The sequence below is a fragment of the Rhinolophus sinicus genome, chromosome 12 (genome assembly GCF_057876585.1).
Source record: "Rhinolophus sinicus isolate RSI-liver-muscle chromosome 12, RSI-T2T, whole genome shotgun sequence".
Lineage (NCBI taxonomy): Eukaryota > Metazoa > Chordata > Mammalia > Chiroptera > Rhinolophidae > Rhinolophus > Rhinolophus sinicus.
The window spans coordinates 25,568,174-25,592,669 of NC_142512.1; the positions used below are offsets into that span (position 1 = coordinate 25,568,174).

The following is a 24,496-nucleotide window of genomic DNA, read 5'->3' on the forward strand; positions in this document are numbered from 1 at the left end:
TATAAGAACTTGACATAAAAATTGTTTTAAAAACTTGACAGACAATGCCTGGGAATTTTTGTTAGTTTTATAGTCAATAATTCCATATAATATGCAAACATCTTTTATAACAAACTCTTGTGAGTTCTTAATGAATTGTTATAGATAAAAGCACTTCGAAAAGTACAAAACCCTTGACCGATAGAGTGATGATGGTTCTGGTCAAACTTGCTTGGAATTCTCTAATCAGCCCCCTTCCCAGTATCCCACTGTCTATCTCTTTACCCACCTCCTCCTTCTACTTCTGCTTTTTGAGTTCTTCTGCCAACCCTGAGTTCTCAGGTCCTGCTCAAGTCCTCCTCTCCTTTATCTGGGGCTTTTTAAGGTTCATGTATCCTCAGGTTGTAAGGCTTTAGGGTGGAAGACACTTGGGAACCTTCTAGCTCAACTGCCTACTTTTACGGACAGGAATCTAGGACCCAGACAGGTGCTATGACTTGCCCAAGTCACACAGCTAGTATATAGCAGAATCAGAACTCCAACCTACGGAAGACGTTCAAGACCCATCCCATGCCCTCTCTGCCCACCACCTTCCACCTTCCTGAGTAGAAACCCGTGCAACTTCAGGTTACCCTGAACAGGTAAACAAACAAAATGCCAAAACCATATTTAAGGAAATGTTTAAAGGAAAATACTTCTCCATGTAAAAACACTTCACTTTTGTTAAAAGATAAACTGAGGCATATTAAAAATTTTAAGAGTTTATTTGGGCAAAATCAATTTGAATTGGGCCGTGCCAAAACAAGATGCATTAAGAATGTTCCACAAACAGAAGCTAGGGGAAAGACTTACCAAAGAAAGCGTGGAAACAAAGCAAGGAAATTATTGATTAACTATAGCTTAAGCACTTGCACTATTTGGGAAAGCCTCATTGGCTGTGACTGTTTGTTCTTAAGTTTGGACTTTAAAAATTTTTTTTATTCAGGAATATTGGGGAAGAGTGTGTTTCTCCAGGGCCCATCATCTCCAAATCAAGTCGTTGTTCTTCTAATCCAGTTGTGGAGGGCGCAGCTCAGCTTCAAGTCCAGTCGCCGTTTTTAATCTTAGTTGCAGGGGGCACAGCCCACCATCCCAGGGAATTGAACCGGCAACCTTGGTGTTGAGAGCTCTAACCAACTGAGCCATCCCACCTTCCCTTAAGTTTGAACTTCTTAACCTTGAGGTATTACAGGCTTAGGGTTTGGTTAGCTTAGGTAGGCTGCCAAAGCATTAAATCCACCTCAGTCTAATGGCCTCTTTGTTTAATTAATTTAACACTTATCTACCATTTTTTAGTCCTTATCCATAAGCATATAGACACAGTTTTATTTTAGCATAAGTGCAATCAGAGGGAACCAACGATTCTGATTCTGCTTACCAATGTTTTTTCCAAGTTGTTCTGTAGTCTTTTACTTATGACTTTAATGACTGTAATGTATTTCATCAAGTTGATCTTTATGCAAATTACTGTGTTTTTTCTTTTGAATTATGATGTTGGGCTCTGTTTGCAGGAGGTAGATTATAGGGTGAAAGAATATTAAAGATGTATTGAAGACCCAGTCCTTGCACCAGCTGCTGCTGCCAAAGCCTCAGCAGCCAAACCTCCCTCCTGACCCTCATCGTCTCTTCCCTGCTTCAGGCCGCCAACAACCTCATTGTACTAGGCCGTGAAGAAGCAGGGGCTGAAAGGATCTTCCAGAACAATGGAGTGGCCCTGCTATTGCAGCTTATGGACACGAAGAGGCCTGAGCTGGTGCTGGCTGCAGTGCGGACCCTGTCGGGCATGTGCAGTGGCCACCGAGCTAGGGTGAGGGCCTGGATGTGGGGTGTTTGGCATGGATGCCTACCCATCCGAGAACCTGGTGGGAGACGTATGGGCAGGGTGTGGCTGGCATAAACAGACCCTGATGCAAAGTCTAAAGTGTTCCCCCAACCTCGGTTGTATGGTCCCAGATTCAACAGCGATTGCTCCTTTGTTTTTCCTTTGAGCTGGAAATGGGTCTGTGCAAAGATAAGTTTATTGAAAGTTGTTCATGAGAAAGAGCTGAATGCAAAGGCTATGCTAGTTCACATTTTTTAATACTAAGTCTTCAAAAAAATCAGTGTGTATTTTATACTCATGGATTTGCCACATTGCAAGTGCGCAATGGCTCCATGTGGCCAATGGCTGGAAAGGAGCCTGGCTTGTGTCAAGGGCATTCCAGACAACAGGCCCCATGAGGCATTGGCTCCCTGGGCTTATCTTCCTACTGCATGGGGCCATTATCTCCCACTCCCTAACCTGTATGGCAGCCGGAAGGGAAGGGCAGACAGCTGACTGTGGTTCTTGCCGGGGATCTAGGCCACAGTGATTCTCCACGGAGTCCGGATAGACAGAATCTGCAGCCTCATGGCGGTAGAGAATGAGGAGATGTCTTTGGCCGTCTGCAACCTGCTCCAGGCCATCATTGACTCTCTGTCTGGGGAGGACAAACGGGAGCATCGAGGGAAGGAGGAGGCCCTGGTTCTAGGTAAGAGACATTCTTCAGTTTTGGTTCAAGGGGGTGAGGGCAAGGGAGAGTCAGTTATCACTTCCGACTGGGCATTCCCTGTATGTGGAAGTGGTCAGGTTTTATTTTTGTACTTATTTTCTGATCATAAAATAACAGATGCATAGCAGCATTATGTGCAATAGTTTAAAGGTGCTTCCACAGCCCAGAAGTGTCCATCGATGAATGAATGGGTAAACACAATGTGGTACAGCAGGTCCTCGAATAACATCGTTTCATTATAACATCGATGAGATGCCCTAGGAACTTGACTGTTGCTTATATAAACTAGCCTATAGTAAAATTGGTTTTGTTATATATTGTTCCTTTTTTTTCTTTTTTCTTTTTGTTAATTGGGGAATATTGGAGAACAGTGTGTTTTTCCAGGACCCATTAGCTCCAAGTCAAGTCATTGTTTTTCAATCAAGTTGTAGAGGGCGCAGTTCACTGGCCCATGTGGGAATCAAACCAACACATTGGTGTTATGAGCCCTGCACTCTAACCAACTGAGCCACCCAGCCACCCGTGTGCTGCCCCTGTGCCACCCCTGTTGTTTCTCTTAAAGTCTCAAAATCTTGACAACATTAAGTGAGGACATACTGTGTGTGTGTTACATTAATAATATTGTGTGTGTGTGTGCACGCGCGTATACACACACACACACACACACACACACACACACGATGGAATATTATTCTGCCTTAAAAAGGAATGAAATTCTGAACCATGCTACAACATAGGTGAACCTTATGTTAAGTGAGGACATTAGGCTAAGTGAAATAAGCCAGTTACAAAAAGACAAATACTGTATGATTCCACTTATATGCAGTTTCTAAAATCATCCAACACATAGAAACAGAAAGTAGATTGGTGGTTGCCCAGGGTGGGGAAGGAGGGAATAAGGAGTTGTTTAATGGATGTAGAATTTCAGTTTGGGAAGATGAAAAAGTTCTGGATAGATGGTGATGATGGCTGCACAATAATGTAAATGTACTTAATGCCACTGAGCTGTACACTTTATAGTGGTTAAAATGGTAAATTGTATTTTATGTATGTTTTATCACAATCTTAAAAAGTAACAGGCTTATTGGAGAAATTTAGAAAAATTAAAAAATATGTAGAGGTAAAAAAACTAAAAACCTGCAATTCCCGCTCCAGATAACCACTATAATCACTGCCTTTTTCTATCCATCCATATAAATCCTTTTTCTATTCATCCATATAAATCTCTATTTAATAAAATTGGAATTTGTCTACGGATAATTGTGTGATTTTTCCTTCACTGAGCATTATATTAGTATTGAATACCACTTAATATTCTTTAAAAAGATTCCTTTTGACTTTAATAATGATTAATTTTGCATTTGTTTCATCCCTACATACATGCTTCTATAGACTCATGTTTCTTCTTGCACATCCAGGGCCTAGGCATAATTTTATTTTATTTTATTTATTTATTTTTCCCCTAGGCATAATTTTAGAAGTTCCTGCTCTGCCTGGGAGGGTCAGAGAGGCAGGTCACTCATAGGAAACTTGATTTTAAATAATTTCGTTATATTCATTGTATGTATGTATCATCCATAACTCATCAACTAGCTCCATATTATTGGAGAATTAGATTGTTTCTAATTGCATGCTTGTAAAAAGCACTTCAGTAGCTATTCTTTATGTAAAGCTATGTTTGCATTTGTAATTATTTTCTTGGAACAAATTCTAGAAATGGGAGTACTTGGTCACAGGCTGTGAACATAACTAATATTCTTTCTCCATCTTACTTTCAAATTTCTTTCCGAGAGAGTGCAACAATTTGAACTCTTACCAAATGATGATAACAGTTCTGTCTCAAATTATTCTCACCAAATTAAAATACTACCATTTCTAAAGATATTTTCTTATTCAGTGGGTAAAAATGATCTTGTGTGAATAGTGGTGATGGCTGCACAAAAATTTTTAAAAATTACTGGCAAGATTGATCACTTTTCTTTATCTTTTTTAGCCATTTGGATTTCTTTGTCTTTGAACGGTTTGTTCACATTACCTATGTTTACAGTTGGAGTATCAGTGTTTTCTTATCGATTCATAAGAGCTCTCTGAAGATTAATAATATTAGCCTTTTGGGGTCATGGATTCTTGATGTGGTTCTGACTTACTATTGTAATGGTCAGCAAATCATGTTCCTTTTCTGCACTAGAATCCTCAGAGGGTCCCAGATGGTCTCGCTCGTATGGTTGATGGTTAACTGCAAATGCTAGCCAGAGCACCCCGGTTTTACTTCTTGTGGCCTCTCTAGTGGGCAGCTTGGGTTTCTATGTAACATGCTGGCTGGATTCTCAATGGACAAATCCCAATGTGCAAGTGCTTTTTAAGGCTCTGGGTGTGCTGTAAGTCACATGACCAACCCAGATCTATTGGGGAGGGTACTCCCCAAGAGTGTGAATAGTGAGAAGTGTGTTTTGTTAGGCCCACAACTTCCTGTTGGACATGTATGCTAAGAAATCCCATTATAATATATATTGATTTCAAATCTATCTCCTTGTAGCTTCCACTCACCGCTGGTCCCAAGTCTGCCCTCTGGAGTCTCACAGAATAAGTCCATCTCACACTCGTGACATACCTATATCTGAAAACAAGCTGTCATGTCCACTTATGCCTTTCCTTCTCCAGTTAGATAGGCCCATTCCTCCATCACTTATTTATATGACATGGTTTGTTTGGAAAGCTTTCCTTTTCTGCCTGCCTGTATGTCTACATGCTTGCCTTTGGGCTCCAAGGAGAACAAAAATCTCCCAAGTCTCAGAGACGTCAGATGGGGCAAAGCAGGAAAAAGCATTCGTCTTTTAAGATTCCCAGTGGGCAGGAAGGACCTGGCATCCCAGGCAAAGGCTTGAATTCAGGCTTGCAGCCTGCTGGAATCTGGGGAGTAAGAAGTCTATCAAAAGTATACATTTCCTTTCCTTAAAACATGTTATTAAATAATTTATCCCTGCCAATCACTGCCTGGAATGACGAACTTCTAAGAACCAGACCTGGTCAAGGATGGAAAGGGCTGTTGCAGAAGTCAATGTTCAGAGCTCCTGGAGGACCTCTGTGGGTGTTATCTAGGGATTTCCCTCCCTTTTTTGGGGGTGAGATGGGCAATACTATACTCTCCTGGGAAATTCCAATATCCAGGCAGGAGTGGATTCGATATTTCCAGAATCCTCCTAGAAGCCTTTGCCATTCCTGTCCTACACACCTGAGGCTCCCTGGTCCTCTCTGTTTACTCCTGTCCTCTCCTTCTTCAGACACCAAGAAGGATCTGAAGCAGATCACCAGCCACCTGCTCGACATGCTGGTCAGTAAGAAAGTGTCTGGCCAGGGCAGAGATCAGGCCCTCAATCTACTCAATAAGAACGTCCCCAGGAAGGACCTCTCCATTCACGACAACTCACGCACCATCTATGTGGTGGACAATGGTGAGGTCTGGGGCGCGTCTGGCGCTCCCCCCAGCCTTTCGGGGGGCAGCAGGGTGGGCACCTTGCGCTGAGCAGAACGCGGAAGAGGCATGGCTCTTTCCTGGGAGAAGCCTTCAGTCCCACCTGAAGCACCAGGAAAAAGTATTAGCATATTAGGATCCACCAGTGGGCTGGTGAAGGTGTGGGGCAAGGCTCTGAATTCAGGGTCTGAACACCCTCAGAAAATGTCCAAACACACTCGAAAACATCTGGGTGGAGTTTCCTAACAAATGGGAGCAAGTGTTAAAAAACAAACGGGACTCCACCAACTCGAGGGTAACTTTCCCGAAGTCTCATAGTTGGCAAAATACTTGGCTGGCTTTCTAGAGCGCTGTTAATTCCCTCTTAACACTCAGAGTTTCATGCCTTCCAGGGTCTGCCTTGAATGTCCCTCTTCCCACTTCCCTGTGCCACCTATGGTCTGACCAACTCCTAGCCACTTCTAACACCTGGCACTGAAGTCAAGCTGTCTATTGTCCCAGAGGCAGTATAATGTCACAGATAACATCGTGGGCTTTGAAATCAGGCATTGCTGGGAGACTGCTCGCTGTGTCGCTTGCCAGCTGCGTGATCTTGGGCAACTTACTTGGCTTTTCCGTGTCTTGGTTTTCTGCCCTGAAGGATGGGAATAGTGATTCCTAACCAGTTGGGTTATCAATAGGATTAAATGAAGTAATATGTATAAAGCTCTTGGAGTAAGTGCTCAAAATAACATGCAGCGCTTACTTTGTTGGAGCAAATCACACCCCACCCACGGCCTATTACTCTGTGCTTATCACACCTTATTGTACGTCTGTCTTCCCTATTGCATGGTGAGCTTTTAAAGGTCAGGATTGTTTGTTTTATTTCAGTATCCAGTACATACAAGGTGGTCATTTATTTGTTTACTCATTCATTCATTTATTCAACAAATATGTAATGTTTAAGTTAGCCTGATGGGAAATAGGAAGCCACAGAAGATTCTTCAACAAAAGAGAAAGGAAAATAACAATAAGCAGTAAATGTAGTTTTCTAAATAAATAATAAATATTTATTGAGAGATAATGATGTGTCTGGATTGGCACTAGGCAGTTTTCCGTACATTTTCTCATTGAATCCTCAAACTCTATGAGGGAGGTAGTATTGTTCCCATTTGACAAACAAGCAAACTGAGGCCTGGGGAAAATAGAATACAAAATAATGTTTGAAGGTTATACATCACTGCATAGAATGTTAGTACTGGTAGAGTCCTCTGAAATCCACTATTCTTGATCTTGTGAATGTGAAAATAGAGGTCCATACTGGGGGTGGGGGGTGACTTGCTCAAGTAGGGATAGAGCCAAGTGTAGAGGCTGAGTCTCCTGGCCCCATTCCAGCACCCTTCACTCTGGATAAGCTATGTGCTGCCTAAAGCCAGGCTAGAGAGAAGCTGGTGTGAAGACTTGACTGAGTGGTGGGGGTGTTTGTAAGAGCCCAGCAGGGGTCTTACACTTGCCACTGCCATCTGTCCTGCAGGCCTGAGGAAGATCCTGAAGGTAGTGGGACAGGTTCCAGATCTGCCATCCTGCCTGCCCCTGACTGACAACACCCGTATGCTGGCTTCTATCCTCATCAACAAGCTCTACGACGACCTGCGCTGTGACCCAGAGCGTGAGCACTTCCGCAAGATTTGCGAGGAGTACATCACGTGAGTTTCCTGGAGGCCTCACAGGGTTGGCCTCTGTATTAGTTATCAATTGCTGTGTAACAAATTATCCCCAAACGTAGCTGCTCAAAACAACAATAATCATTTATTGTAATATCACCACAATTTGGGAGCGGCTCGGCTGGGTGGTTCTGGCGTTGGGGTTCTCACAGTCACATGTTGGCCTGGGCTGCAATCATCTGAAGGCTTGACTGAGGCTGGAATGTCTGCTTCCAAGATGGCGCACTCACGTGGCTGGCACATTGGTGTTGGCTGTTGGCAGGAGGCCTTGATTCTTCCCTGTGTGGACCTCTCTCTCCTCATGGTGGATGGCTTCCCCTAGAGTGAGTGCTCTGGGAGAGAGCAAGGTGGAAATGGCAATGTCTTCCATAATCTATCTTCAGAAGTCACACACCATCACTCTCACCACATTCCATTTACGAGAAGCAAGTCATTAAGTCTGGTCTACATGTAAGAGGAAAGAATTAGGCTCTACCTTTGGCAGGGAGGAGTATCACCTCCAAAAATTTGTTGGACATACTTTAAATCTAACCACAGTTTCCTGTAGTTGAAAGGAAGAAACATCAGCTTGTCAAGGAGGGAGGCTTGATTCTGTAAAGACTTTAAGAACTGTATAGTCTTTCAGAAACTAGGCAGGAGCCCAGGGCCCTCAGGCGCTGGAGTTCCTGGTCTTCCCACTGCCACTCCCTCATTGTTGTGACATAGTTGCTCCTTCTGCCACCTCTGTTTCTTTTTATGTGTCCTCTCCCTTTTCCTCCCACTGCTACATGGTCTTTTAATCCTTTGTTGCAATGATCCTCAAACTTGTATATGATTCAGATTTCTGGGATGTCCCTTGATTCAGTAGTCTGGGGCATGGCTCAGGAGGTTGCATGTTTAAAAAGCACCCCAAGTGAATCTTGGGAAGGTAAAGACTCTGTCTTCACCCTGCTTCTCCTTTCTCCGTTCTAGGGGTTGGCACACTTTTGCGGTAAAGGGTTTTGTGGGACATGTAGGTCTTTACCGCACATTAAAAAAAGAAAAACCCTTTGAAAATGTAAAACCCATTCTCAGCTTCCCAAATCTCTGGCCTGCAGTTGAAGTTCGCAGACTCCTGCACAATACTACAGCTTCTCCTCACCCCTGACTTGGTTTCCCTTGAAGTTTCTCAAGATTTCTCTAGTCTCTTCCTCAGCTTCAGCTTTTGTGGCCAACTTCTTGAGTCGATCATGAGGTCCCAAATTGAGTTTGCGACCAGCTAGTCCTTCTGTGGACAGAGGTTTTTGATTGAGACCCCCTCCCAGTCAGCTTGTGGATGATGCTTCGTCACAGGCCTCTACCCCCAGGCCAGTCACCTGAGGCTTAATGGGTGGAGTCACCACCTTCAACAAATGGCACCTGAGGCTGTCCCCACCCTGATTCCTCAGGGGCCAGGAGCTGGGTGAAGGTTCAGGTTCAGGCACCAGCTACTAGCTGGCACGAGCAGCCAGCTTCACGAGCAGACTCCACCTAATTATGAAAGGCTCTAGGTTCCCTGGCACTGAGTGGAGAGATGAGAGGCAAGGCATGGAGGGACTCTAAGAGCTTCCAGAACTGACTCCTCTCCCCCAGAGGGACTTGCTCAGGTCACCCAGCTAGCCAGAGGCAGATGTGGGACCAGAGCCCAGGTCTCCAGCTCTCAGTATGGAGTCCTTCTGACTAGTCCGCACTGCCTTCTTTCCTATATACACATCTGTATTTCCACTGTGCACTTCCGCCCTGACTCCCCGCATTGAACCAACCTGGGCAGGTCACTGAAGGATCAGAAGGTATGTTACCTCCGCCATTCCAAGCTGGAGATTCTCCCATAGAGTAGATGATAGTAGATTCTGAAAGCAAGACAGAACCTTCTGGCTCATTGAGTCCACAGCCACTTGATAGGGGAAGGGACTGAAACCAGATAGGGGAGTGACTGGATCAGGCTATGTTGTGACTCAGCCACACTGCAGAGTGATGCAGTGTGCCAGGCACCATGGTGGGCCCTTTTGTGTGGTTGTGGCTGCTCTACGGTCCCACCAGACACCTCAGCTGCTGGGAAACCCATCAGCTCTACAACTCCCACCTATCACCTCTCTTCAGGACTTGCCTCAGCTGAGGACAGTTGCTTCACCCTTCCCAGGGTAGCCAGCATCAAATGACTTGTGTTTCACACCAACATGGAACAACTGTTAAGGGTGTCTCAACTCTAGAACTCTTTGCAGGCTGAGGCTTTGTCATGACTGCATTGTAGCCCAATGCCTCCCTTTGTCCAGTCCTGTTTTCATCCCTCTCCCCAAGTTGTTGATCCCAGGAGCTCTCCCTAATAAGTTTCTTACATGTCAATCCCATCTCAGAGTGTGCTTCTAGGGGAACACAACCCCTGGCACATCTGTTATGTCATTTACCCTCATTGTAACTCTGGGAAGTAGTTCTGTCCTCAGTTTCCAGATCAAGGCGCTAAGGCTCAGAGAGGTTCGGTGAATTGCCCAAGGTCACACAGCACATGAGTGGCAGATCCAGGATGCAAATCCAAATCTGTCTGCCCCAAATCTCACACATTTTCCACCTCCCACCACCCAGGCCAGTTCTCTTGATCTCCTTTGCTTTCTGTTTTAGGGGCAAGTTTGACCCCCAGGACATGGACAAGAATGTGATTGCCATCCAGACAGTGTCAGGGATCCTGCAAGGCCCCTTTGATTTGGGCAATAAGCTGCTGGGTCTGAAAGGTGTGATGGAGATGATGGTAGCGCTGTGTGGCTCGGAGCGTGAGGCAGACCAGCTGGTGGCCGTGGAGGCCCTCATCCATGCCTCCACCAAGCTCAGCCGTGCCACCTTCATCATCACCAATGGCGTGTCACTGCTCAAAGAGATCTACAAGACCACCAAAAATGAGAAAATCAAGATCCGTACCCTGGTGGTGAGTGGGCTAGGTACCAGATACCATGCCAGGCACAGGGACAGCGGGATGAATGAGGCATGGCCCCTGTCCGTAAGGAGACCACGCTCTAGGGGGCACCTAGACCTCCCCCACCTCAGGCCCCTGCGGAGCAGGATGCTATGCAGGAGGCTGTGAGAACCTAGATTCTGAGTGGTGGACCCTGCTGTCTAACCTCCTACACCCCCATGCCTTTGAAGGACACTAACATGGTGAGCTTTCTCCAGCAAGTGTTTTTCAGAGCAAACTTCAAAAAGTCAATTTGTTTCCTTGATCAGTTTTCATATGGCACAGTCAAACCTGCTTCATTTTTTCCATTTCTGTTTTATAGATTATTTCATTGACCTTTTCCTTGTAAATAATTATCGTGAAGGTTTGAGTCATTGATTTTTGTTGTTGTTGACATCAATGTTTAAAACACTAGTTTTAGCTTCTGCCATTGTGAGTTTTCTCTTATGGAAGACATTTTTTTTTTTTTCTAACAAGAGTCCAAATATCCTGGGTGAAAATCTGAACCTCTGAATGTGTTACACACAAGCTAGGATTTCTTTGCCAGTTTTTGTGTCCTAACAAGTTTCACCATTTGCAGTTTCAGATCTGTGGGGTCAACATGGTGGGGAAAAGGGGGCAGGGTACAAACCTCTAGCTTTGGGGGTATTTCCTGTCATGTCATCTGGAAGCCTCAGGGAAGGCATCTCGGAAGAGGTGGCACCTGAGCTGAGTTTTATATTATGCGTAGAGGTTTACCCAGGCCAGGTATAAGGGGCAAAATGTTCCAGCCACAGGGACCTGTTTGAGCAAGGCCTTGTCTGTCTCTGATCGTCAAATGTCCACTCTCTCCCCTCCTCCACAGGGACTCTGTAAGCTCGGCTCTGCAGGTGGTACAGACTATGGTCTCAGGCAGTTTGCTGAAGGGTCAACAGAGAAGCTGGCCAAACAGTGTCGCAAGTAAGGGGGTCCTGTTTGCCCGGGCCTGCTATCTCCTCTCAGGGTGTGCCCTAGGAGACGCCAGATCATGAAAGAGCCCTCACCTGCTACGCACTGCCCTGAAATGGCTTCACGGTCCTGACCTGAGCCCTGGCACCCTTCCCCAATGTCTGTCCCTCCCCTCTTCCAGGTGGCTGTGCAATGCATCCATAGACACCCGGACTCGGCGATGGGCGGTGGAGGGCTTGGCCTACCTCACACTAGACGCCGACGTGAAGGACGACTTTGTCCAGGACATTCCTGCCCTGCAGGCCATGTTTGAGCTGGCCAAGGCAAGTGTGGCCCTGACCTTTGGCTTCAGGAAAGATCTACTGGATTCAGGCTGACCACGGGGCCTGGGATATTGGACCCCTGTGTCCTCATCCTGGCTGTACCCTCTCTCCCTGTGTAAATCCGGACTGGTCATTTCCTTCTTTCTCACCCTCATTTGACCTGACTACTAAATGGGCTCACAGCTCTTCATGCCTTCCAGGCAGTGGGAGGATAAACAAGAAGGTGGTATTTTTTCCAGGGATCCTCAGGAAGTGAGGTCTCTAAGGACCAAGAGTCAGTACCTCGCCTCCTCTGGGCCCGTTCCCTCCTTTCCAGTTCCTCCCAGACTCTTTTCCTCTCTTTTCCACCACTAAGGGAAGAAGTGTGGGAGGGAGTTTCCCCCTAGGACCAAACCAAGGGTGTCCAATGCCCATCCTGTCCCCACCCCAGGGGAGGTAGGCACGCCCTGTGAAAATGTGTTGGCTTCCGCTTTTCAAGCGGCTCAAAGAAGGGGCAACTCAGAGGACGCCTACCCATGCCCTCAGGGGAGCTATTGAGGGTGCAGAAGAAATTTCTGGCCACCCTGTCCAAGCCACACGCTCCTCCCAAACCAACCTGGGGGCCATGTGAGGGTTTTGGAAGCAGAAGTTTGTTCTAAAGTTTCCTGTCTGCCTTTCCCTTCCTCTCCCCGCACCCTGTGCCTCCCTCCAGACCTCTGACAAGACCATCCTGTACTCAGTGGCCACTACCCTGGTGAACTGCACCAACAGCTATGACGTCCAGGAGGTCATCCCCGAGCTCGTGCAGCTCGCCAAGTTCTCCAAGCAGCACGTGCCCGAGGAGCACCCCAAGGTGGGGACAGCGACAGCCGGGGAGGGGGTCTGTGCCACCAGACCTTCAGAGAAATGGAAAGGAAAGATAGTGACATCCGGGTGCTGTGAGGGTGTGTTTGGGAGGATTTGGCATAAAATAGAGATAAACTGAAGATAATAATGGTAAATTTCTCCCACTAGATGGTGCTCATGTATTTCTTAGTTTTAATATTCTATAAGGGGTGGAGGTAAGAAACCCAACAATTTGTAGTCCGAGAAAACAAGCAGAGCTATGAGGAACGTTTGCAATTTATACTGTTGATTTCTTGGACATTAGACACTTGTGTTTCATGTTCCTAACACTCATAAAATGTTTATGTTCTGGGATATCTGGGTTTGGGGCTATGGATGCTAAGTAGGAATAATGAGAGGAAGAGGGACATGGGTCAGAGTAGCCCAGGTGTCACAAATCCCCTTGGGGCCCCTCTCCCAAGGAGTCCCTGCACACAAAGTTATACTTTGTATGTGGTTTGCATATGAATATATATGCATCATATTTCCAGCCAGTAAAACATTTAAAGTTTTGTAAACAATCAAAGTAATAAAACCATGTTGCAAAACAAACAAAAAGGTGGAGAGTTGAGCAAAGAAAATAACCATTTGCAATGCTATCATCTCCCCCTGACCACTGTTGATATTTTGGTATGTTATGTGACCTACCCGAGGCTTTCTGTGCATCTTTTTTCTTTTTATAGTTATAATCAGAATGTAGTTATCATTTTGTACCCAGTTTGGGGAAATACCATATGTGTTTTCTCATGGCTATTTTGTTCTCTAAATCATTTTTTAAAGCTCATGCAGGCAAGAGTGTATAGCATATTCTGCTGCTTTGTATTTCAAATGTGGCTTCTGAGGATTGCCTGTGACTGTCAACCTCTCCCCAGCTGCTCTGAGGATTATCTGTAATTAATCAATCCTGGGGCTGACTTTAGGTTTCCAGCAACCAATCCATTGTTATGTCAGCTTTATCTGCTCCCTATCCCCTCACTCCTGCCTACATCCCTCTACCCTCCTGCCTGCCACATACCCTAACGGAAAGCCAACTACTGGCAAAAAAAAGTAACGTATGGGTCACCTAGTGTTTTGGATAATCGCTCTTTTGTTTCAGTCCTCTGTGAATGAAGCGTCTTTGGGATTGATTTCCCAGCCGAATCAGCTGTTCAGGTTCTGTATTGGGAGGGGGGAGAGCAAAGAAGAGGAGGAGATATTCTGATGTTCACAGCATCAGAACATGCTGTATACCCCCTTGACTATTGTTTGCACAAAGGGAACCTGGAGGACTGTATTAGTTTCTCATTGCTGCGATAACAAATTGCCACAAACATAATTGCCCCAAATAACACAAATTTATTCTCACAGTTCTGGAGCTCAGAAATCTGAAATCAATCTCACTGGGCCAAAATCAGTGTCAGTAGGGTGGGTTCCTCCTGGAGGCTCAGAGGGGACAATCTGTTTCCTTTTCTTTTTCAACTTCTAAAAGCCACATTCCTTGGTTCATGACCTTGAATCACGTCAACCTCTTGCCTCTGTTGGCACATGTCCTACAAATAACTCTGACCTGCTGCCTCCCTCTTATTTTTTTTTAGCAGGACTATTGGGGGATAGTGTGTACTTCCAGGACTTTTTTTCTCCAAGTCAAGTTGTTGTCCTTTCAATCTTAGTTGTGGAGGGCACAGCTTAGCTCCAGGTCCAGTTGCCGTTGCTAGTTGCCGTTGCTAGTTGCAGGGGGTGCAACCCACCATCCCTTGTGGGAGTTGAACCGGCAACCTTGTGGTTGAGAGGATACACTCCAACAAACTGAGCCATCCAGGAGGCAGCTCAGCTCAAGGTGCCGTGTTCAATCTTAGTTGCAGGGGGCGCTGCCCACCATCCCTTGCAGGACTCGAGGAGTTGAACTGGCAACCTTGTGGTTGAGAGCCCTCTGGCCCATGTGGGAATAGTACCGGCAGCCTTCGGAGTTAGGAGCACAGAGCTCCAACCACCTGAGCCACCGGGCCAGCCCCTGCCTCCCTCTTATAAAGCCCCTTGTGATTATATTGGGCCTACCCAGATAATCCAGGATTATCTCCCCAGCTCAAGACCCTTAACTTAATCACATCCGCAGAGTCCCTTTTGCCATGTAAGGTACTGTATTCACAGGTTCCAGGGATTAGGACACGGACGTCTTTGGGGGACCATTATTCACCATGAGAAGTCAGAAGTGCACCATCTTGGTTCCAATGCAGATTGGCCTGATGCCAAGGTCCCTTCCCCACGGCCACCTTTTTATCTCCCCAGGACAAGAAGGACTTCGTAGACATGCGGGTGAAGCGGCTCCTGAAGGCCGGCGTCATCTCGGCCCTGGCCTGCATGGTGAAAGCGGACAGTGCCATCCTCACTGACCAAACCAAAGAGTTACTGGCCAGGTGCGCTGCAGTGGGCCAGGGCTGGGGTCTGAAGGGCCTGGACACAGTAGGCTGGACAGGGAGATAGAAATGGTGGGGAGCAAATAAGGGAATGAGCCATTGGGGAGCCTAGAGAGGAGACTGAAGGGGATCAACATTGAAAAGTGACATGGCAGGCAGGTCATCACAGGTGGAAGTTTGTATCAGGAAGAAAGAGGTCACTGTTCATTCTAGTTACCTGGTTCCCAGGTTTTGTGTGGGATCTGCTATTCCAGAGATAAAAGGCAGTTTCTGTGCAGTCTGATGGGGGAGGCAGACAGTCTCACAGTTACGATACAATGCAATGGGTGCCATGATGGGGGTCAGACAAAGGGTTGGTGGAGTATAATCAGTGGCAACCAACTAGCCAGACTGGAGGAGAGGAAGGTGGGCATCCAGGAAGGCCTCCTGGAGGATGAGACAACTCAAGGGAACCCTGAAGGAATAAAATGAGCCACCCAACTACAGGGGAGGGAAGGTTTCCATGTAGAGGGAACAGCATATGCAAAGACACGGAGGATGGAGGAAGAATGAGTGAATGTGGGGTTCTTCTTCAATGTGTCTGAAGCATGGAGTGCACAGGAGAGAGTAGTGCTACATAGAACAGAGAGGAAGAAAAACGCCAGGTTACAGAGGCCCTAGGGTGCCTCAATGTTGAAGGGTTTCTCCTGGGTGGTAGGCAGCAAGGAGCCATTCACTAGCTCCCTAAATAAGGATGAGGTGGCTCTTTGCAGCCTCGCTTGGCCTCACTTCATCCCAAGCCACTTATGTTCGTGGCAGTATCTTCCCAAGCTGGCCAATTCTGGGGCACGTGCACACTGGTAGCACTTCCCAGGGCTTCACTGGGTCTGAGTGGCTGGCATGCTGATGGCTGGGAAGGGTGTACTGGTGCAGTAAACATCTTTCATCCTTCCCCTACAGGGTATTCCTGGCACTGTGTGACAATCCAAAGGACCGAGGCACCATCGTGGCTCAAGGTGGTGGCAAGGTAATCGGGCGGGATAAAGTTCTTGCCATCCTAGAAGGTGTGCTGCTGGGGAGGAGCACGTGTGTGTGTGTGTGTGTGTGTGTGTGTGTGTGTGTGCGCGAGCACAGGCACACGCTTTGCCTGGTCCAAGAAGAATGTACTCCCTGCCCCAACCTGACCTCCTGGAATACCATCATTCAGGTATCTGTGCTGTCTGTGTGTGTTCATGGCCCCAGTCCAATTTCTGCTTGATTCTGTGATGTGTCGTGGGATTTACTGCGGAATTCCATCTATCCTCTGGGCTATTGGAAGGAAGCACGATGCAGATACAGAGAGCGTGGACTTTGCTGTAGAAGACTTGTCCTTTTTAGCTGTGTAACCTTGGGCAAATTACTTAATCGCATCAAGTCACAGTTTCCTCGTCTGTAAAATGGGGGAAATATATCTCACACTCAACTTTGCAGAATGTCACAAAGACTGGAGGAAATACATTTAAAGTATTGGCTCATAGTCGGTGCTCAATAACTGGCTGCTATTATTAGGTTTGACTCAGGCAGTAAGTAAAAAATCAGTGTATTGATCTATATATTTTTCCAAAGCCAACGAACATACGGTGGTGGGGAGAATGGGGGTGAATCGTCAATGTGTACTGGGAGCCAAGGGGAGAGCGAATCTGTGACTAAATATTTCATTGTTTTCTATGACGCTCAAGCATTGATGATATCACAGACTCTTGCTGAACTTCTGATGGAACAGACAATAGCTGGAGCAGGAGGATGTCTGCGACCAAAGAATGACTGTGCCCTTTCTTGCAGGCCCTGATTCCCCTGGCTTTGGAGGGCACAAACGTGGGCAAGGTGAAAGCGGCCCATGCTCTAGCAAAGATCGCGGCTGTCTCCAATCCGGACATTGCCTTCCCCGGGGAGCGGGTGGGTGTCTGGGTGGGTGGGATGGAGGGACGGAGGAAGTTCCCCTGCTCCGAGGTGCCTTTCCCCTTGTCACCTTGCTCCTGGCCTGGGAAGGGGGCTTGGTGCTGTCACAGAGAGGGCAATGAATTGGAGACACCCAGATTCCAAGCCTGGCTTTGCCCGTGACTAACAGAGCTGTCCTCTCGGGAACTCACCTCATCGGCAAAGTAAAGGAAGTGATCCTGCCTCTCAGGATTATGGTTAAGGTTGAATTAGACAATGGATAGGCCAATGCTTTGGAAATTCTGAAGCTGGGCACCTGCAAATGTCAGGAACTGGGGGAACATGATCTCCACCTGACCCTCTCCTCGGCTCCGCTCCCACAGGTCTACGAGGTGGTGCGGCCCCTTGTGAAACTCCTGGACACAGAGAGGGACGGGCTCCAGAACTACGAGGCTCTCCTAGGCCTCACCAACCTGTCTGGGCGGAGTGACAAACTCCGGTGAGTGGGGTGTGAAGCGAGCAAGAGTGAAAAGAGGTGTCTCATGAAGTGTTTGGTTGAATTTCACATACACCATGGGCAGGAATTGATCTCCTCCGAGGACAAGCTCAAAGGCAGTGGGTAGAAATAACAGTGGGAGGGATTTGAATTAGCCCTTGGAAAAACCACGTGGTGAATGTTCAAGCCAAAGGAGACTATGTAGGTACTTCTTTCTGAAATAGTGAAAAGGTATCCAGGGGGATGGGTGGGGAGAAAGTGTATTCCTTCTCAGAAGCAGGGGATGGTGAAGTGTATTGGGTTGAGATTCTTTTGGTAGCAAGTGGCAGAAAACTCAACTCCAGTTGGTTTAAGCGTAACAGGGGATTTATTGGCTCATGTAAATAAAAAGTCAGGGGTACTCCAGATTCAGGTGCAGCTTGATGCAGGGCTTACAAAACTGTCCTGGGGCCTGGTTCTCTGCACCTCTCCTGTCTGTTGTCTTAATTCTCAGATGGGCTTTGCCCTTCTCTCATTGTCATAAGGGTAGCTCCAGACCTAATATCTCCTTGGCTTCATACCATCAGGAAAGAGAAAGAGAATTTCTCTTCCCCAGCAATAATACAAAAGAATCTCCAGCTGGGGCCATGTTCACCCCAGAACCCATCACTGCGTCCAGGATGCTCTGCTACGCTGTCATGTGATTTGTGCCCACGGGGGTCTGTCCTGGAGCTGGGGGCAGGATCCATGCCACCCAGACCATGCTGGCTGAGGGTGTGGGAGAGACACCACTAAGATGGGCAAGGGCCTCGGGGTGGCCCAGACCCCCAAATGCTCACTGCAGAAGATTCAGTGGCCTCTCTTCCTCCACCCCTCCCACCCTAGGCAGAAGATCTTTAAGGAGAAGGCCTTGCCAGACATCGAGAACTACATGTTTGAGAACCATGACCAGCTGCGGCAGGCGGCCACTGAATGCATGTGCAACATGGTGGTCAACAAGGAGGTGAGCGTGGGGACGGGAAGGGATGAGTGCGTGGAGGCAGGCCATGGGCCAGGGCCTGGCGTGAGACGGGGCTATTGCAATGGTATTAAGGTAGCATTTTGCCTGAGAACCAGGAATCCCTGAGTCTTTTCTAGATTACAGCCCCCCCCCGCCCCCCCAGTAGTGACCTGGGAGGAATGTATGCACAAAGGAAACAGACTCACAAGTAATGTTATCCTTGCCTGAGGTTTTGACCCCAAAGCTTGGGCTGGATGAGGTGGAAGGTACCATTTCTCTAAACTATTTAGGTCTAAATAATCTCAGAGCAAAGCAGGATATGAGACCAGGGCCTCTTAAAGGTCAAGAGTGGCTAGACCACTTGCATTTATTGAATATATATATATATATATATATATATATATATATATATATATATGCAATGCAAAAAGTTATAAACAATTTTAGAATATTTTAAATGTTAACATCAAACTATCACTGTTTCCATAGAAACTGCATTGTACTATAATGGTGCTCTTCACAGAATAACTATGGGATTTATAACAACACAATGAATTAAGAACATGTCAATGGCCTCATGGTCCAGTAATGGGATAAATTATAACCCTGTGATGAATAAATGCCTTCTTTCCATCCTGCCAGAGTATTGTTGTGCCTGTAGGTATAACTTCATCAGAGGTAACAACAGGGTTTAAATCTGAGGTTCTTCATGAACGTGGGGGCCAGGCCAAATGGCCCTTCTGTAGGGCCCAGTGTGAGACTCACTCTGCTTCTCCTCAATACTTAATCCAAGTCTTGGATTTTCTCACTGTTGTGGGGGGAAAACCCAACCCATGAAAGCCTGTTAAAGTCAAAAGAAATAAAGCTCCTAGGGTCCACCAGGGAGCTGGCCTAAGGCTGAGCTGGGGGCCTGGCCGCCATGTGGGAGAAGAGAGTGTATCCAAAGAAAGGGGAGGAGAGACGATGGGAAGAGGCGAGCAGCCTTTCCCATGGGAGCGTCAGCTGCTGCAATGACCAAAATCAAAATATATAATAGTCCCAACAGGATAGTAGTTTATTTCTCACTCATATCATGTATTGCTCACGTTTGGACCAGGCGGCTCACTTCCGAGCAGTGACTCAGGGATCCAGGCTTCTTCAATCCTCAGGACTGTCTCTCTCTCTACCACCTTGGGAGTGGTCTTTATTCAGATGGTGAACGGGGAAGGAGACCACAGGAGAGGCACCTGTAGTACTTTACCATGGTGGCCTGGAAGTGACACACGTCACTTCCACTCATGTCCCATGGCTGAGAATGACCCTAGTCATGACCACATCTGGGCGCAAGGGGTGGGGGAACATATTCTTTTTGTGGCAGCTGCTTCCCATTCATGACTGTGCCCCATGAGAGGGGATGGCACTGACCATCTCTGTCGTACTCTGCTCCAGCTGCAGGGAGATACAGGTGGAGGGTCATAAGCTGGGCACCTGTGATCTTTGACTCCTTTTGGAGCTCCACTTTTAGGAAACCTGACCCAACAAAATGTCCTTAAACGACCAACCAGATGTTACTGTAGAGAAGAGGGTAGGGGGGGTCAGTGGGTCTGTCAGGACCCTGGGCCCCAAGAGGCTCCTCTTCTGCTTTTGGATCCTTGGAGGCCTCATCTCTCACCTGGTGAAGATAGTATAGCAGCTCTTTAACACCAAATAAACTACCCAATTGTCCCCTGCTCTTGCTAAGCCCCTGTGCCTTTAGGGACTACAAAGTCACTTTAGGGCAGACCTTGAAGGTCCATCTGTTGTGAGAGACACATTCTGGGCTTCCCCAAGGGGAAGTGAGACCGGCTTTTCAGGTAACATCTACCCTTCAGGAGTCTGTGCCTGCCTCTTGTCCCTGGTGTGGATAGCTGAATGTAAACAGAGTAGTGGGGCATGCTACCTGGGGGAACCCCTTATTTTCTCTAGCCTTTTAGCAGGAGGCGATTGTAGTCCTTTCATCTAGCTAATCAGGGAAGACTTCCTGGAGGAGGTGGTGTGGGTGAGCTGCTGAAAGCTCTGAGACATCCTGGGTCAGAGAACGTGACTTCAGGTTCATCGTTCTCACCCCAGGTAGGGGCATTTTTTTATCTGAGCCACATACCTTCTTCCCATAGGTGCAGGAGAGGTTCCTAGCTGATGGGAACGACCGGCTGAAGCTGATGGTGCTGCTCTGCGGGGAGGATGATGACAAGGTGCAGAATGCAGCTGCGGGGGCCCTGGCCATGCTCACAGCAGCACATAAGAAACTGTGCCTCAAGATGACCCAAGTGGTGAGAGTGGGCCCTGGGGGAAGGGAAGGGCTGAGTGGGCTTTAGGGAATCTCCCCACCCCTCGGCCACACTGCCGTATATGATTCTCTGGAGGGAGGCCAGCCCCTGCTCCCAGCCCCCTGGGTATCTGTTCCTACCATCTAAAGGGAGGAGAGTCTATGTCCTTCGGCCTTTTACATTCATTATTTGGACTCTCCGAGTTTGCCAACTCAAATCCCTCCCACTGTAGTTTCCCACATTGCTTTTGGTGGTGCTTATAACTCATTACTTAAGAACAATGACAGTAACAACACTAACTACTGCTGTGGAGCCCCGAGCTCCCCAGGAGAAGCACGGACGTGGTTGGGGTACCATGGAGAGCTTGTGGTTTGGCAAAGAGGCAGCCAATTGCTTAAGTGGACACGATGATCAGATCCTTTGATGGGACTGTGGTCATCACAGCAGGTGTAATGAAAGTGATATTTACACAGTCATGAACACGGGGGTGCAAAGAAACATTCCTTATTTCACCAGACTGAACTTAAGTTTGTGACTGTCATCTCCACTGATGGAGAAAAATATAAACATCTCCATTCAAATGTACTCAAGTCTGCTTTTAAGGCAGGCTCTTTTAGAAACTGTTTATGGACTGTAAGGTGTGCAACTGTCACCTGGATGGCTGGTGAAAACACTTTCCCAGATGTTCTGATTCAGTAGGTTGGGAGTGGGATGTTCCTCACCTGGGGACCACACCGAAACCGCAGCCCTAAGCAGCCTATGCTGAAGTAACTGGTCACACAACTCCTGTCAACAGGCCCCCACGGGCACTCTGTGACTGTTCCACGTAGTGGGCTCCAGGCGTTGCTCTAAGTGTTGCATCTACTAGGTCATTCTATGCTCCCAACAACCCTGTATGATGGGTGTGATTATGATTATTCCGGTTTTACCGATGAGGAAACTGAGTGCAGAAAAGTAATGAGTCCAAGGCCACACAGCTAGTTAGTTGGGAAGAGATTGGAATCCTTCAGGATTGCCGACCCACTCCTGGCCACTTCTTCCTTCCTGAGGGGCTCAGAAATCTTGGCTGCATTCCTGTCCCCACACTGGCATCCTGGGGACTCTGTGATGCTGGCCAGACCCATCTTTTGTAAAAACCCTGGGACCAAGTTGGATGCTGGACTTCTCTACAGTCTCACAGGTGCTGGGATACACCCTGAGAGGCCAGGCAACAGTTCCTTCTGTCCTGGGATCTATCCTAATAGGATCATCACCCTTCCCTTAGCCCCCAGGGACTCACCCCAGGGAGCAAAGGACACTGGACCCATTATTAGTTACCCATCAGCATTAAATCTTGCCCTGAACCCTACCACAGCTAGCTGAACTTTCATTTGCTTTCTTTGTGGCAGCAGACTCAGTGCAGTTTACAAAAGTCTGCCTAGGAGCTTAGAAGCCAATAATTTGCCTTTTCTTCCACTCATGTCTTCTCCTTATCTAAGAGCAGTGCATGTAGAAAGCTATCCCTGCTGACTAATGGAGGGTAAGGGACCAGGTACGAGGAAGCAAAGGGGAAATCTTTGGATTAGTGTCTAAAATCATCATCCCTATCCATTTTTACTTGTTGGGCTCTCACTGTGCTCCAGTGGCTATGCTAAGCTCTTTCCATGTATCATCTTACTAATTCATCACAATATTAAGAGAGGCATAGCAGATGACAGACAAGGCTCCTAAGGCTTGGAAAGGTTAAATAAATTATCTAAGGTCATACAGTTGGTAAGTGGCTGAGCTGGGACCTGAACACTGGTCTCTCTGACTCCAAGACCCATGCTGGTAACTATTCTACTCTGCTGCCTGGGTCTGTTGAATGATTAAGAGTCAAATCTCCTGGTTCTATTCTCAGCTCTATCTCTGTCTCCTGGGGGTGATCAGAGTGGTCTAGAGTCCCATCTTCCCCATGCACAATGGTTGGACTGCTTCATACCTGGGAATGAAAGAGAGAAATGGAGGAGAAGATACACTCAACTCCAGTGTTGATTCCAGTTGAAGTCAGGGCTGCTGGAGTGCATACCTAGGACATGCCTGGAGCTCATGTCTCAAGGGGCACTTGGGTTGGCAGAAACAGGCATTTGAGCACGTGCCCAGGATTAGAATCCTCCTCTCTGAACACCCTCCATCCTCATTCTGCTTAGGCATGCAGTGAGCCTGTCCCTTTGCTTAAGATGCTTAAAAAAAATAAATGGATGGGTGGATGTTAATTCTGTACTATCCCTACACGTGTGACCACAGCTAAGTTACTTCCCCTCCCTGGACCTCAGGCCCTCCACTTGTAAAATGAAAGGGATTGGATTATTTCAAGTTTCTTCTAGTTCTCCAATTCCTGCCCTGGCCCTGGTAAGGAGATGGCATCACCCAGTCAGTCCCAAGGGACCCAAGTAGGCAAATGCTGAGTTCTATACTTGACACATAACCAGATTATGTGCTTGCGCTTTCAGAGCCCAGAATTTGGGCCTGACCGATGCCTTCTGTTTGTGTTGTCCAAAATCTCCTCTCTCTGTACCTCCACCGATTCCTTTAATCCTTCCTGATCCACCTTCCTCCTTCCAGACAACTCAGTGGTTGGAGATCCTACAGCGGCTTTGCCTGCATGACCAGCTGTCAGTCCAACACCGGGGCCTGGTCATTGCCTACAACCTGCTGGTGGCCAGTGCTGAGCTGGCCAAGACGCTGGTGGAGAGTGAGCTGCTGGAGATCCTGACTGTGGTGGGCAAACAGGAGCCGGACGAGAAGAAGGCAGCAGTGATTCAGACAGCTCGGGAATGTCTCATCAAGTGCATGGATTATGGCTTCATTAAACCGGCATCTTAGACAGGTTCCCACAGGGATGCTGGGCTGATCCTATACTGTGCAGAATTCTGAGCCGGGAACTCCCGGAGTGTCACTTCAACTAGCGATCATAGCAGTGACAATGAAGTCTCCATAAAAAAAAAAAAAAAGTTGCTCCCTGAGTTTGAATCTTCCCTTTTGCACTAAGTTTGTCTGTTTCATTGGCTCTCTTTCTCTCTGTCTCCCTATATCTGTCATGTTCCAGAAATTCCTAGAATCATTTTTTTACCTGTAATTTGGAAGGCAAGTTAGATAATTCTTTCTGTAGCCATTCCAAAGGCCAGGATAAAGGTCTGAAGTTCTTTCTATTTTTGAAAATGAATTGTGTGGTAAGGTAGGACCTAACAGGTGTATAATATAAAGGTGAGTGCTATTGTATCTGGATGCCGATCTGTACTGGTTTTCATACTCTCTCTCCCATAATGTTTGAATAAGGCTGCCTGGAACTGCATGTTTCAGCTGCAGTGCCCTAACTTCATGCCCCTTCCCATCACTCAACTGTGAGGGAAATATAGTTCATGTTCAACAGCGTAACATGATTTTTGCAATTTGCTTGGGAAAAATCTTCCAAGCAACATGGACATGATGAATATAAATAAGCTCAACTCAAAATACTTCAAGCAAAATAATAACAATAATAACAATTCATTGGTTCATATTTCTTGTCTATCCAGGGAAAGGTCTGACATCGTTAGAGCCAGGGTTCAAATGCTGTCACTAATATTATTTTCCATGTGGGTGTCTTTATCTCTCTCTCATCCCTGTCCCCATATCTTGGTTTTGATTTCCTCTGGGCTGACCTTATT

The 24,496-nt window shown here is 47.1% G+C and overlaps 1 protein-coding gene across 1 annotated transcript in view; it reads left to right on the top strand.

The window, feature by feature from the left end:
- UNC45B (unc-45 myosin chaperone B) overlaps positions 1 to 24,074 on the top strand; it is a 28,748-nt gene extending 4,674 nt beyond the window's left edge. The window contains exons 6-20 of the mRNA XM_019732560.3: positions 1,658 to 1,825; positions 2,360 to 2,528; positions 5,831 to 6,001; positions 7,535 to 7,706; positions 10,338 to 10,638; positions 11,510 to 11,604; positions 11,774 to 11,915; positions 12,607 to 12,747; positions 15,045 to 15,172; positions 16,112 to 16,178; positions 16,973 to 17,086; positions 17,452 to 17,567; positions 18,429 to 18,546; positions 20,676 to 20,831; positions 23,412 to 24,074. Of these exons, the coding sequence (XP_019588119.3) occupies positions 1,658 to 1,825; positions 2,360 to 2,528; positions 5,831 to 6,001; positions 7,535 to 7,706; positions 10,338 to 10,638; positions 11,510 to 11,604; positions 11,774 to 11,915; positions 12,607 to 12,747; positions 15,045 to 15,172; positions 16,112 to 16,178; positions 16,973 to 17,086; positions 17,452 to 17,567; positions 18,429 to 18,546; positions 20,676 to 20,831; positions 23,412 to 23,672 (2,319 nt within the window). The 3' untranslated portion in view covers positions 23,673 to 24,074. The remainder of the gene's footprint in view (positions 1 to 1,657; positions 1,826 to 2,359; positions 2,529 to 5,830; positions 6,002 to 7,534; positions 7,707 to 10,337; positions 10,639 to 11,509; positions 11,605 to 11,773; positions 11,916 to 12,606; positions 12,748 to 15,044; positions 15,173 to 16,111; positions 16,179 to 16,972; positions 17,087 to 17,451; positions 17,568 to 18,428; positions 18,547 to 20,675; positions 20,832 to 23,411) is intronic.
- Positions 24,075 to 24,496: the final 422 nt, after the last annotated feature.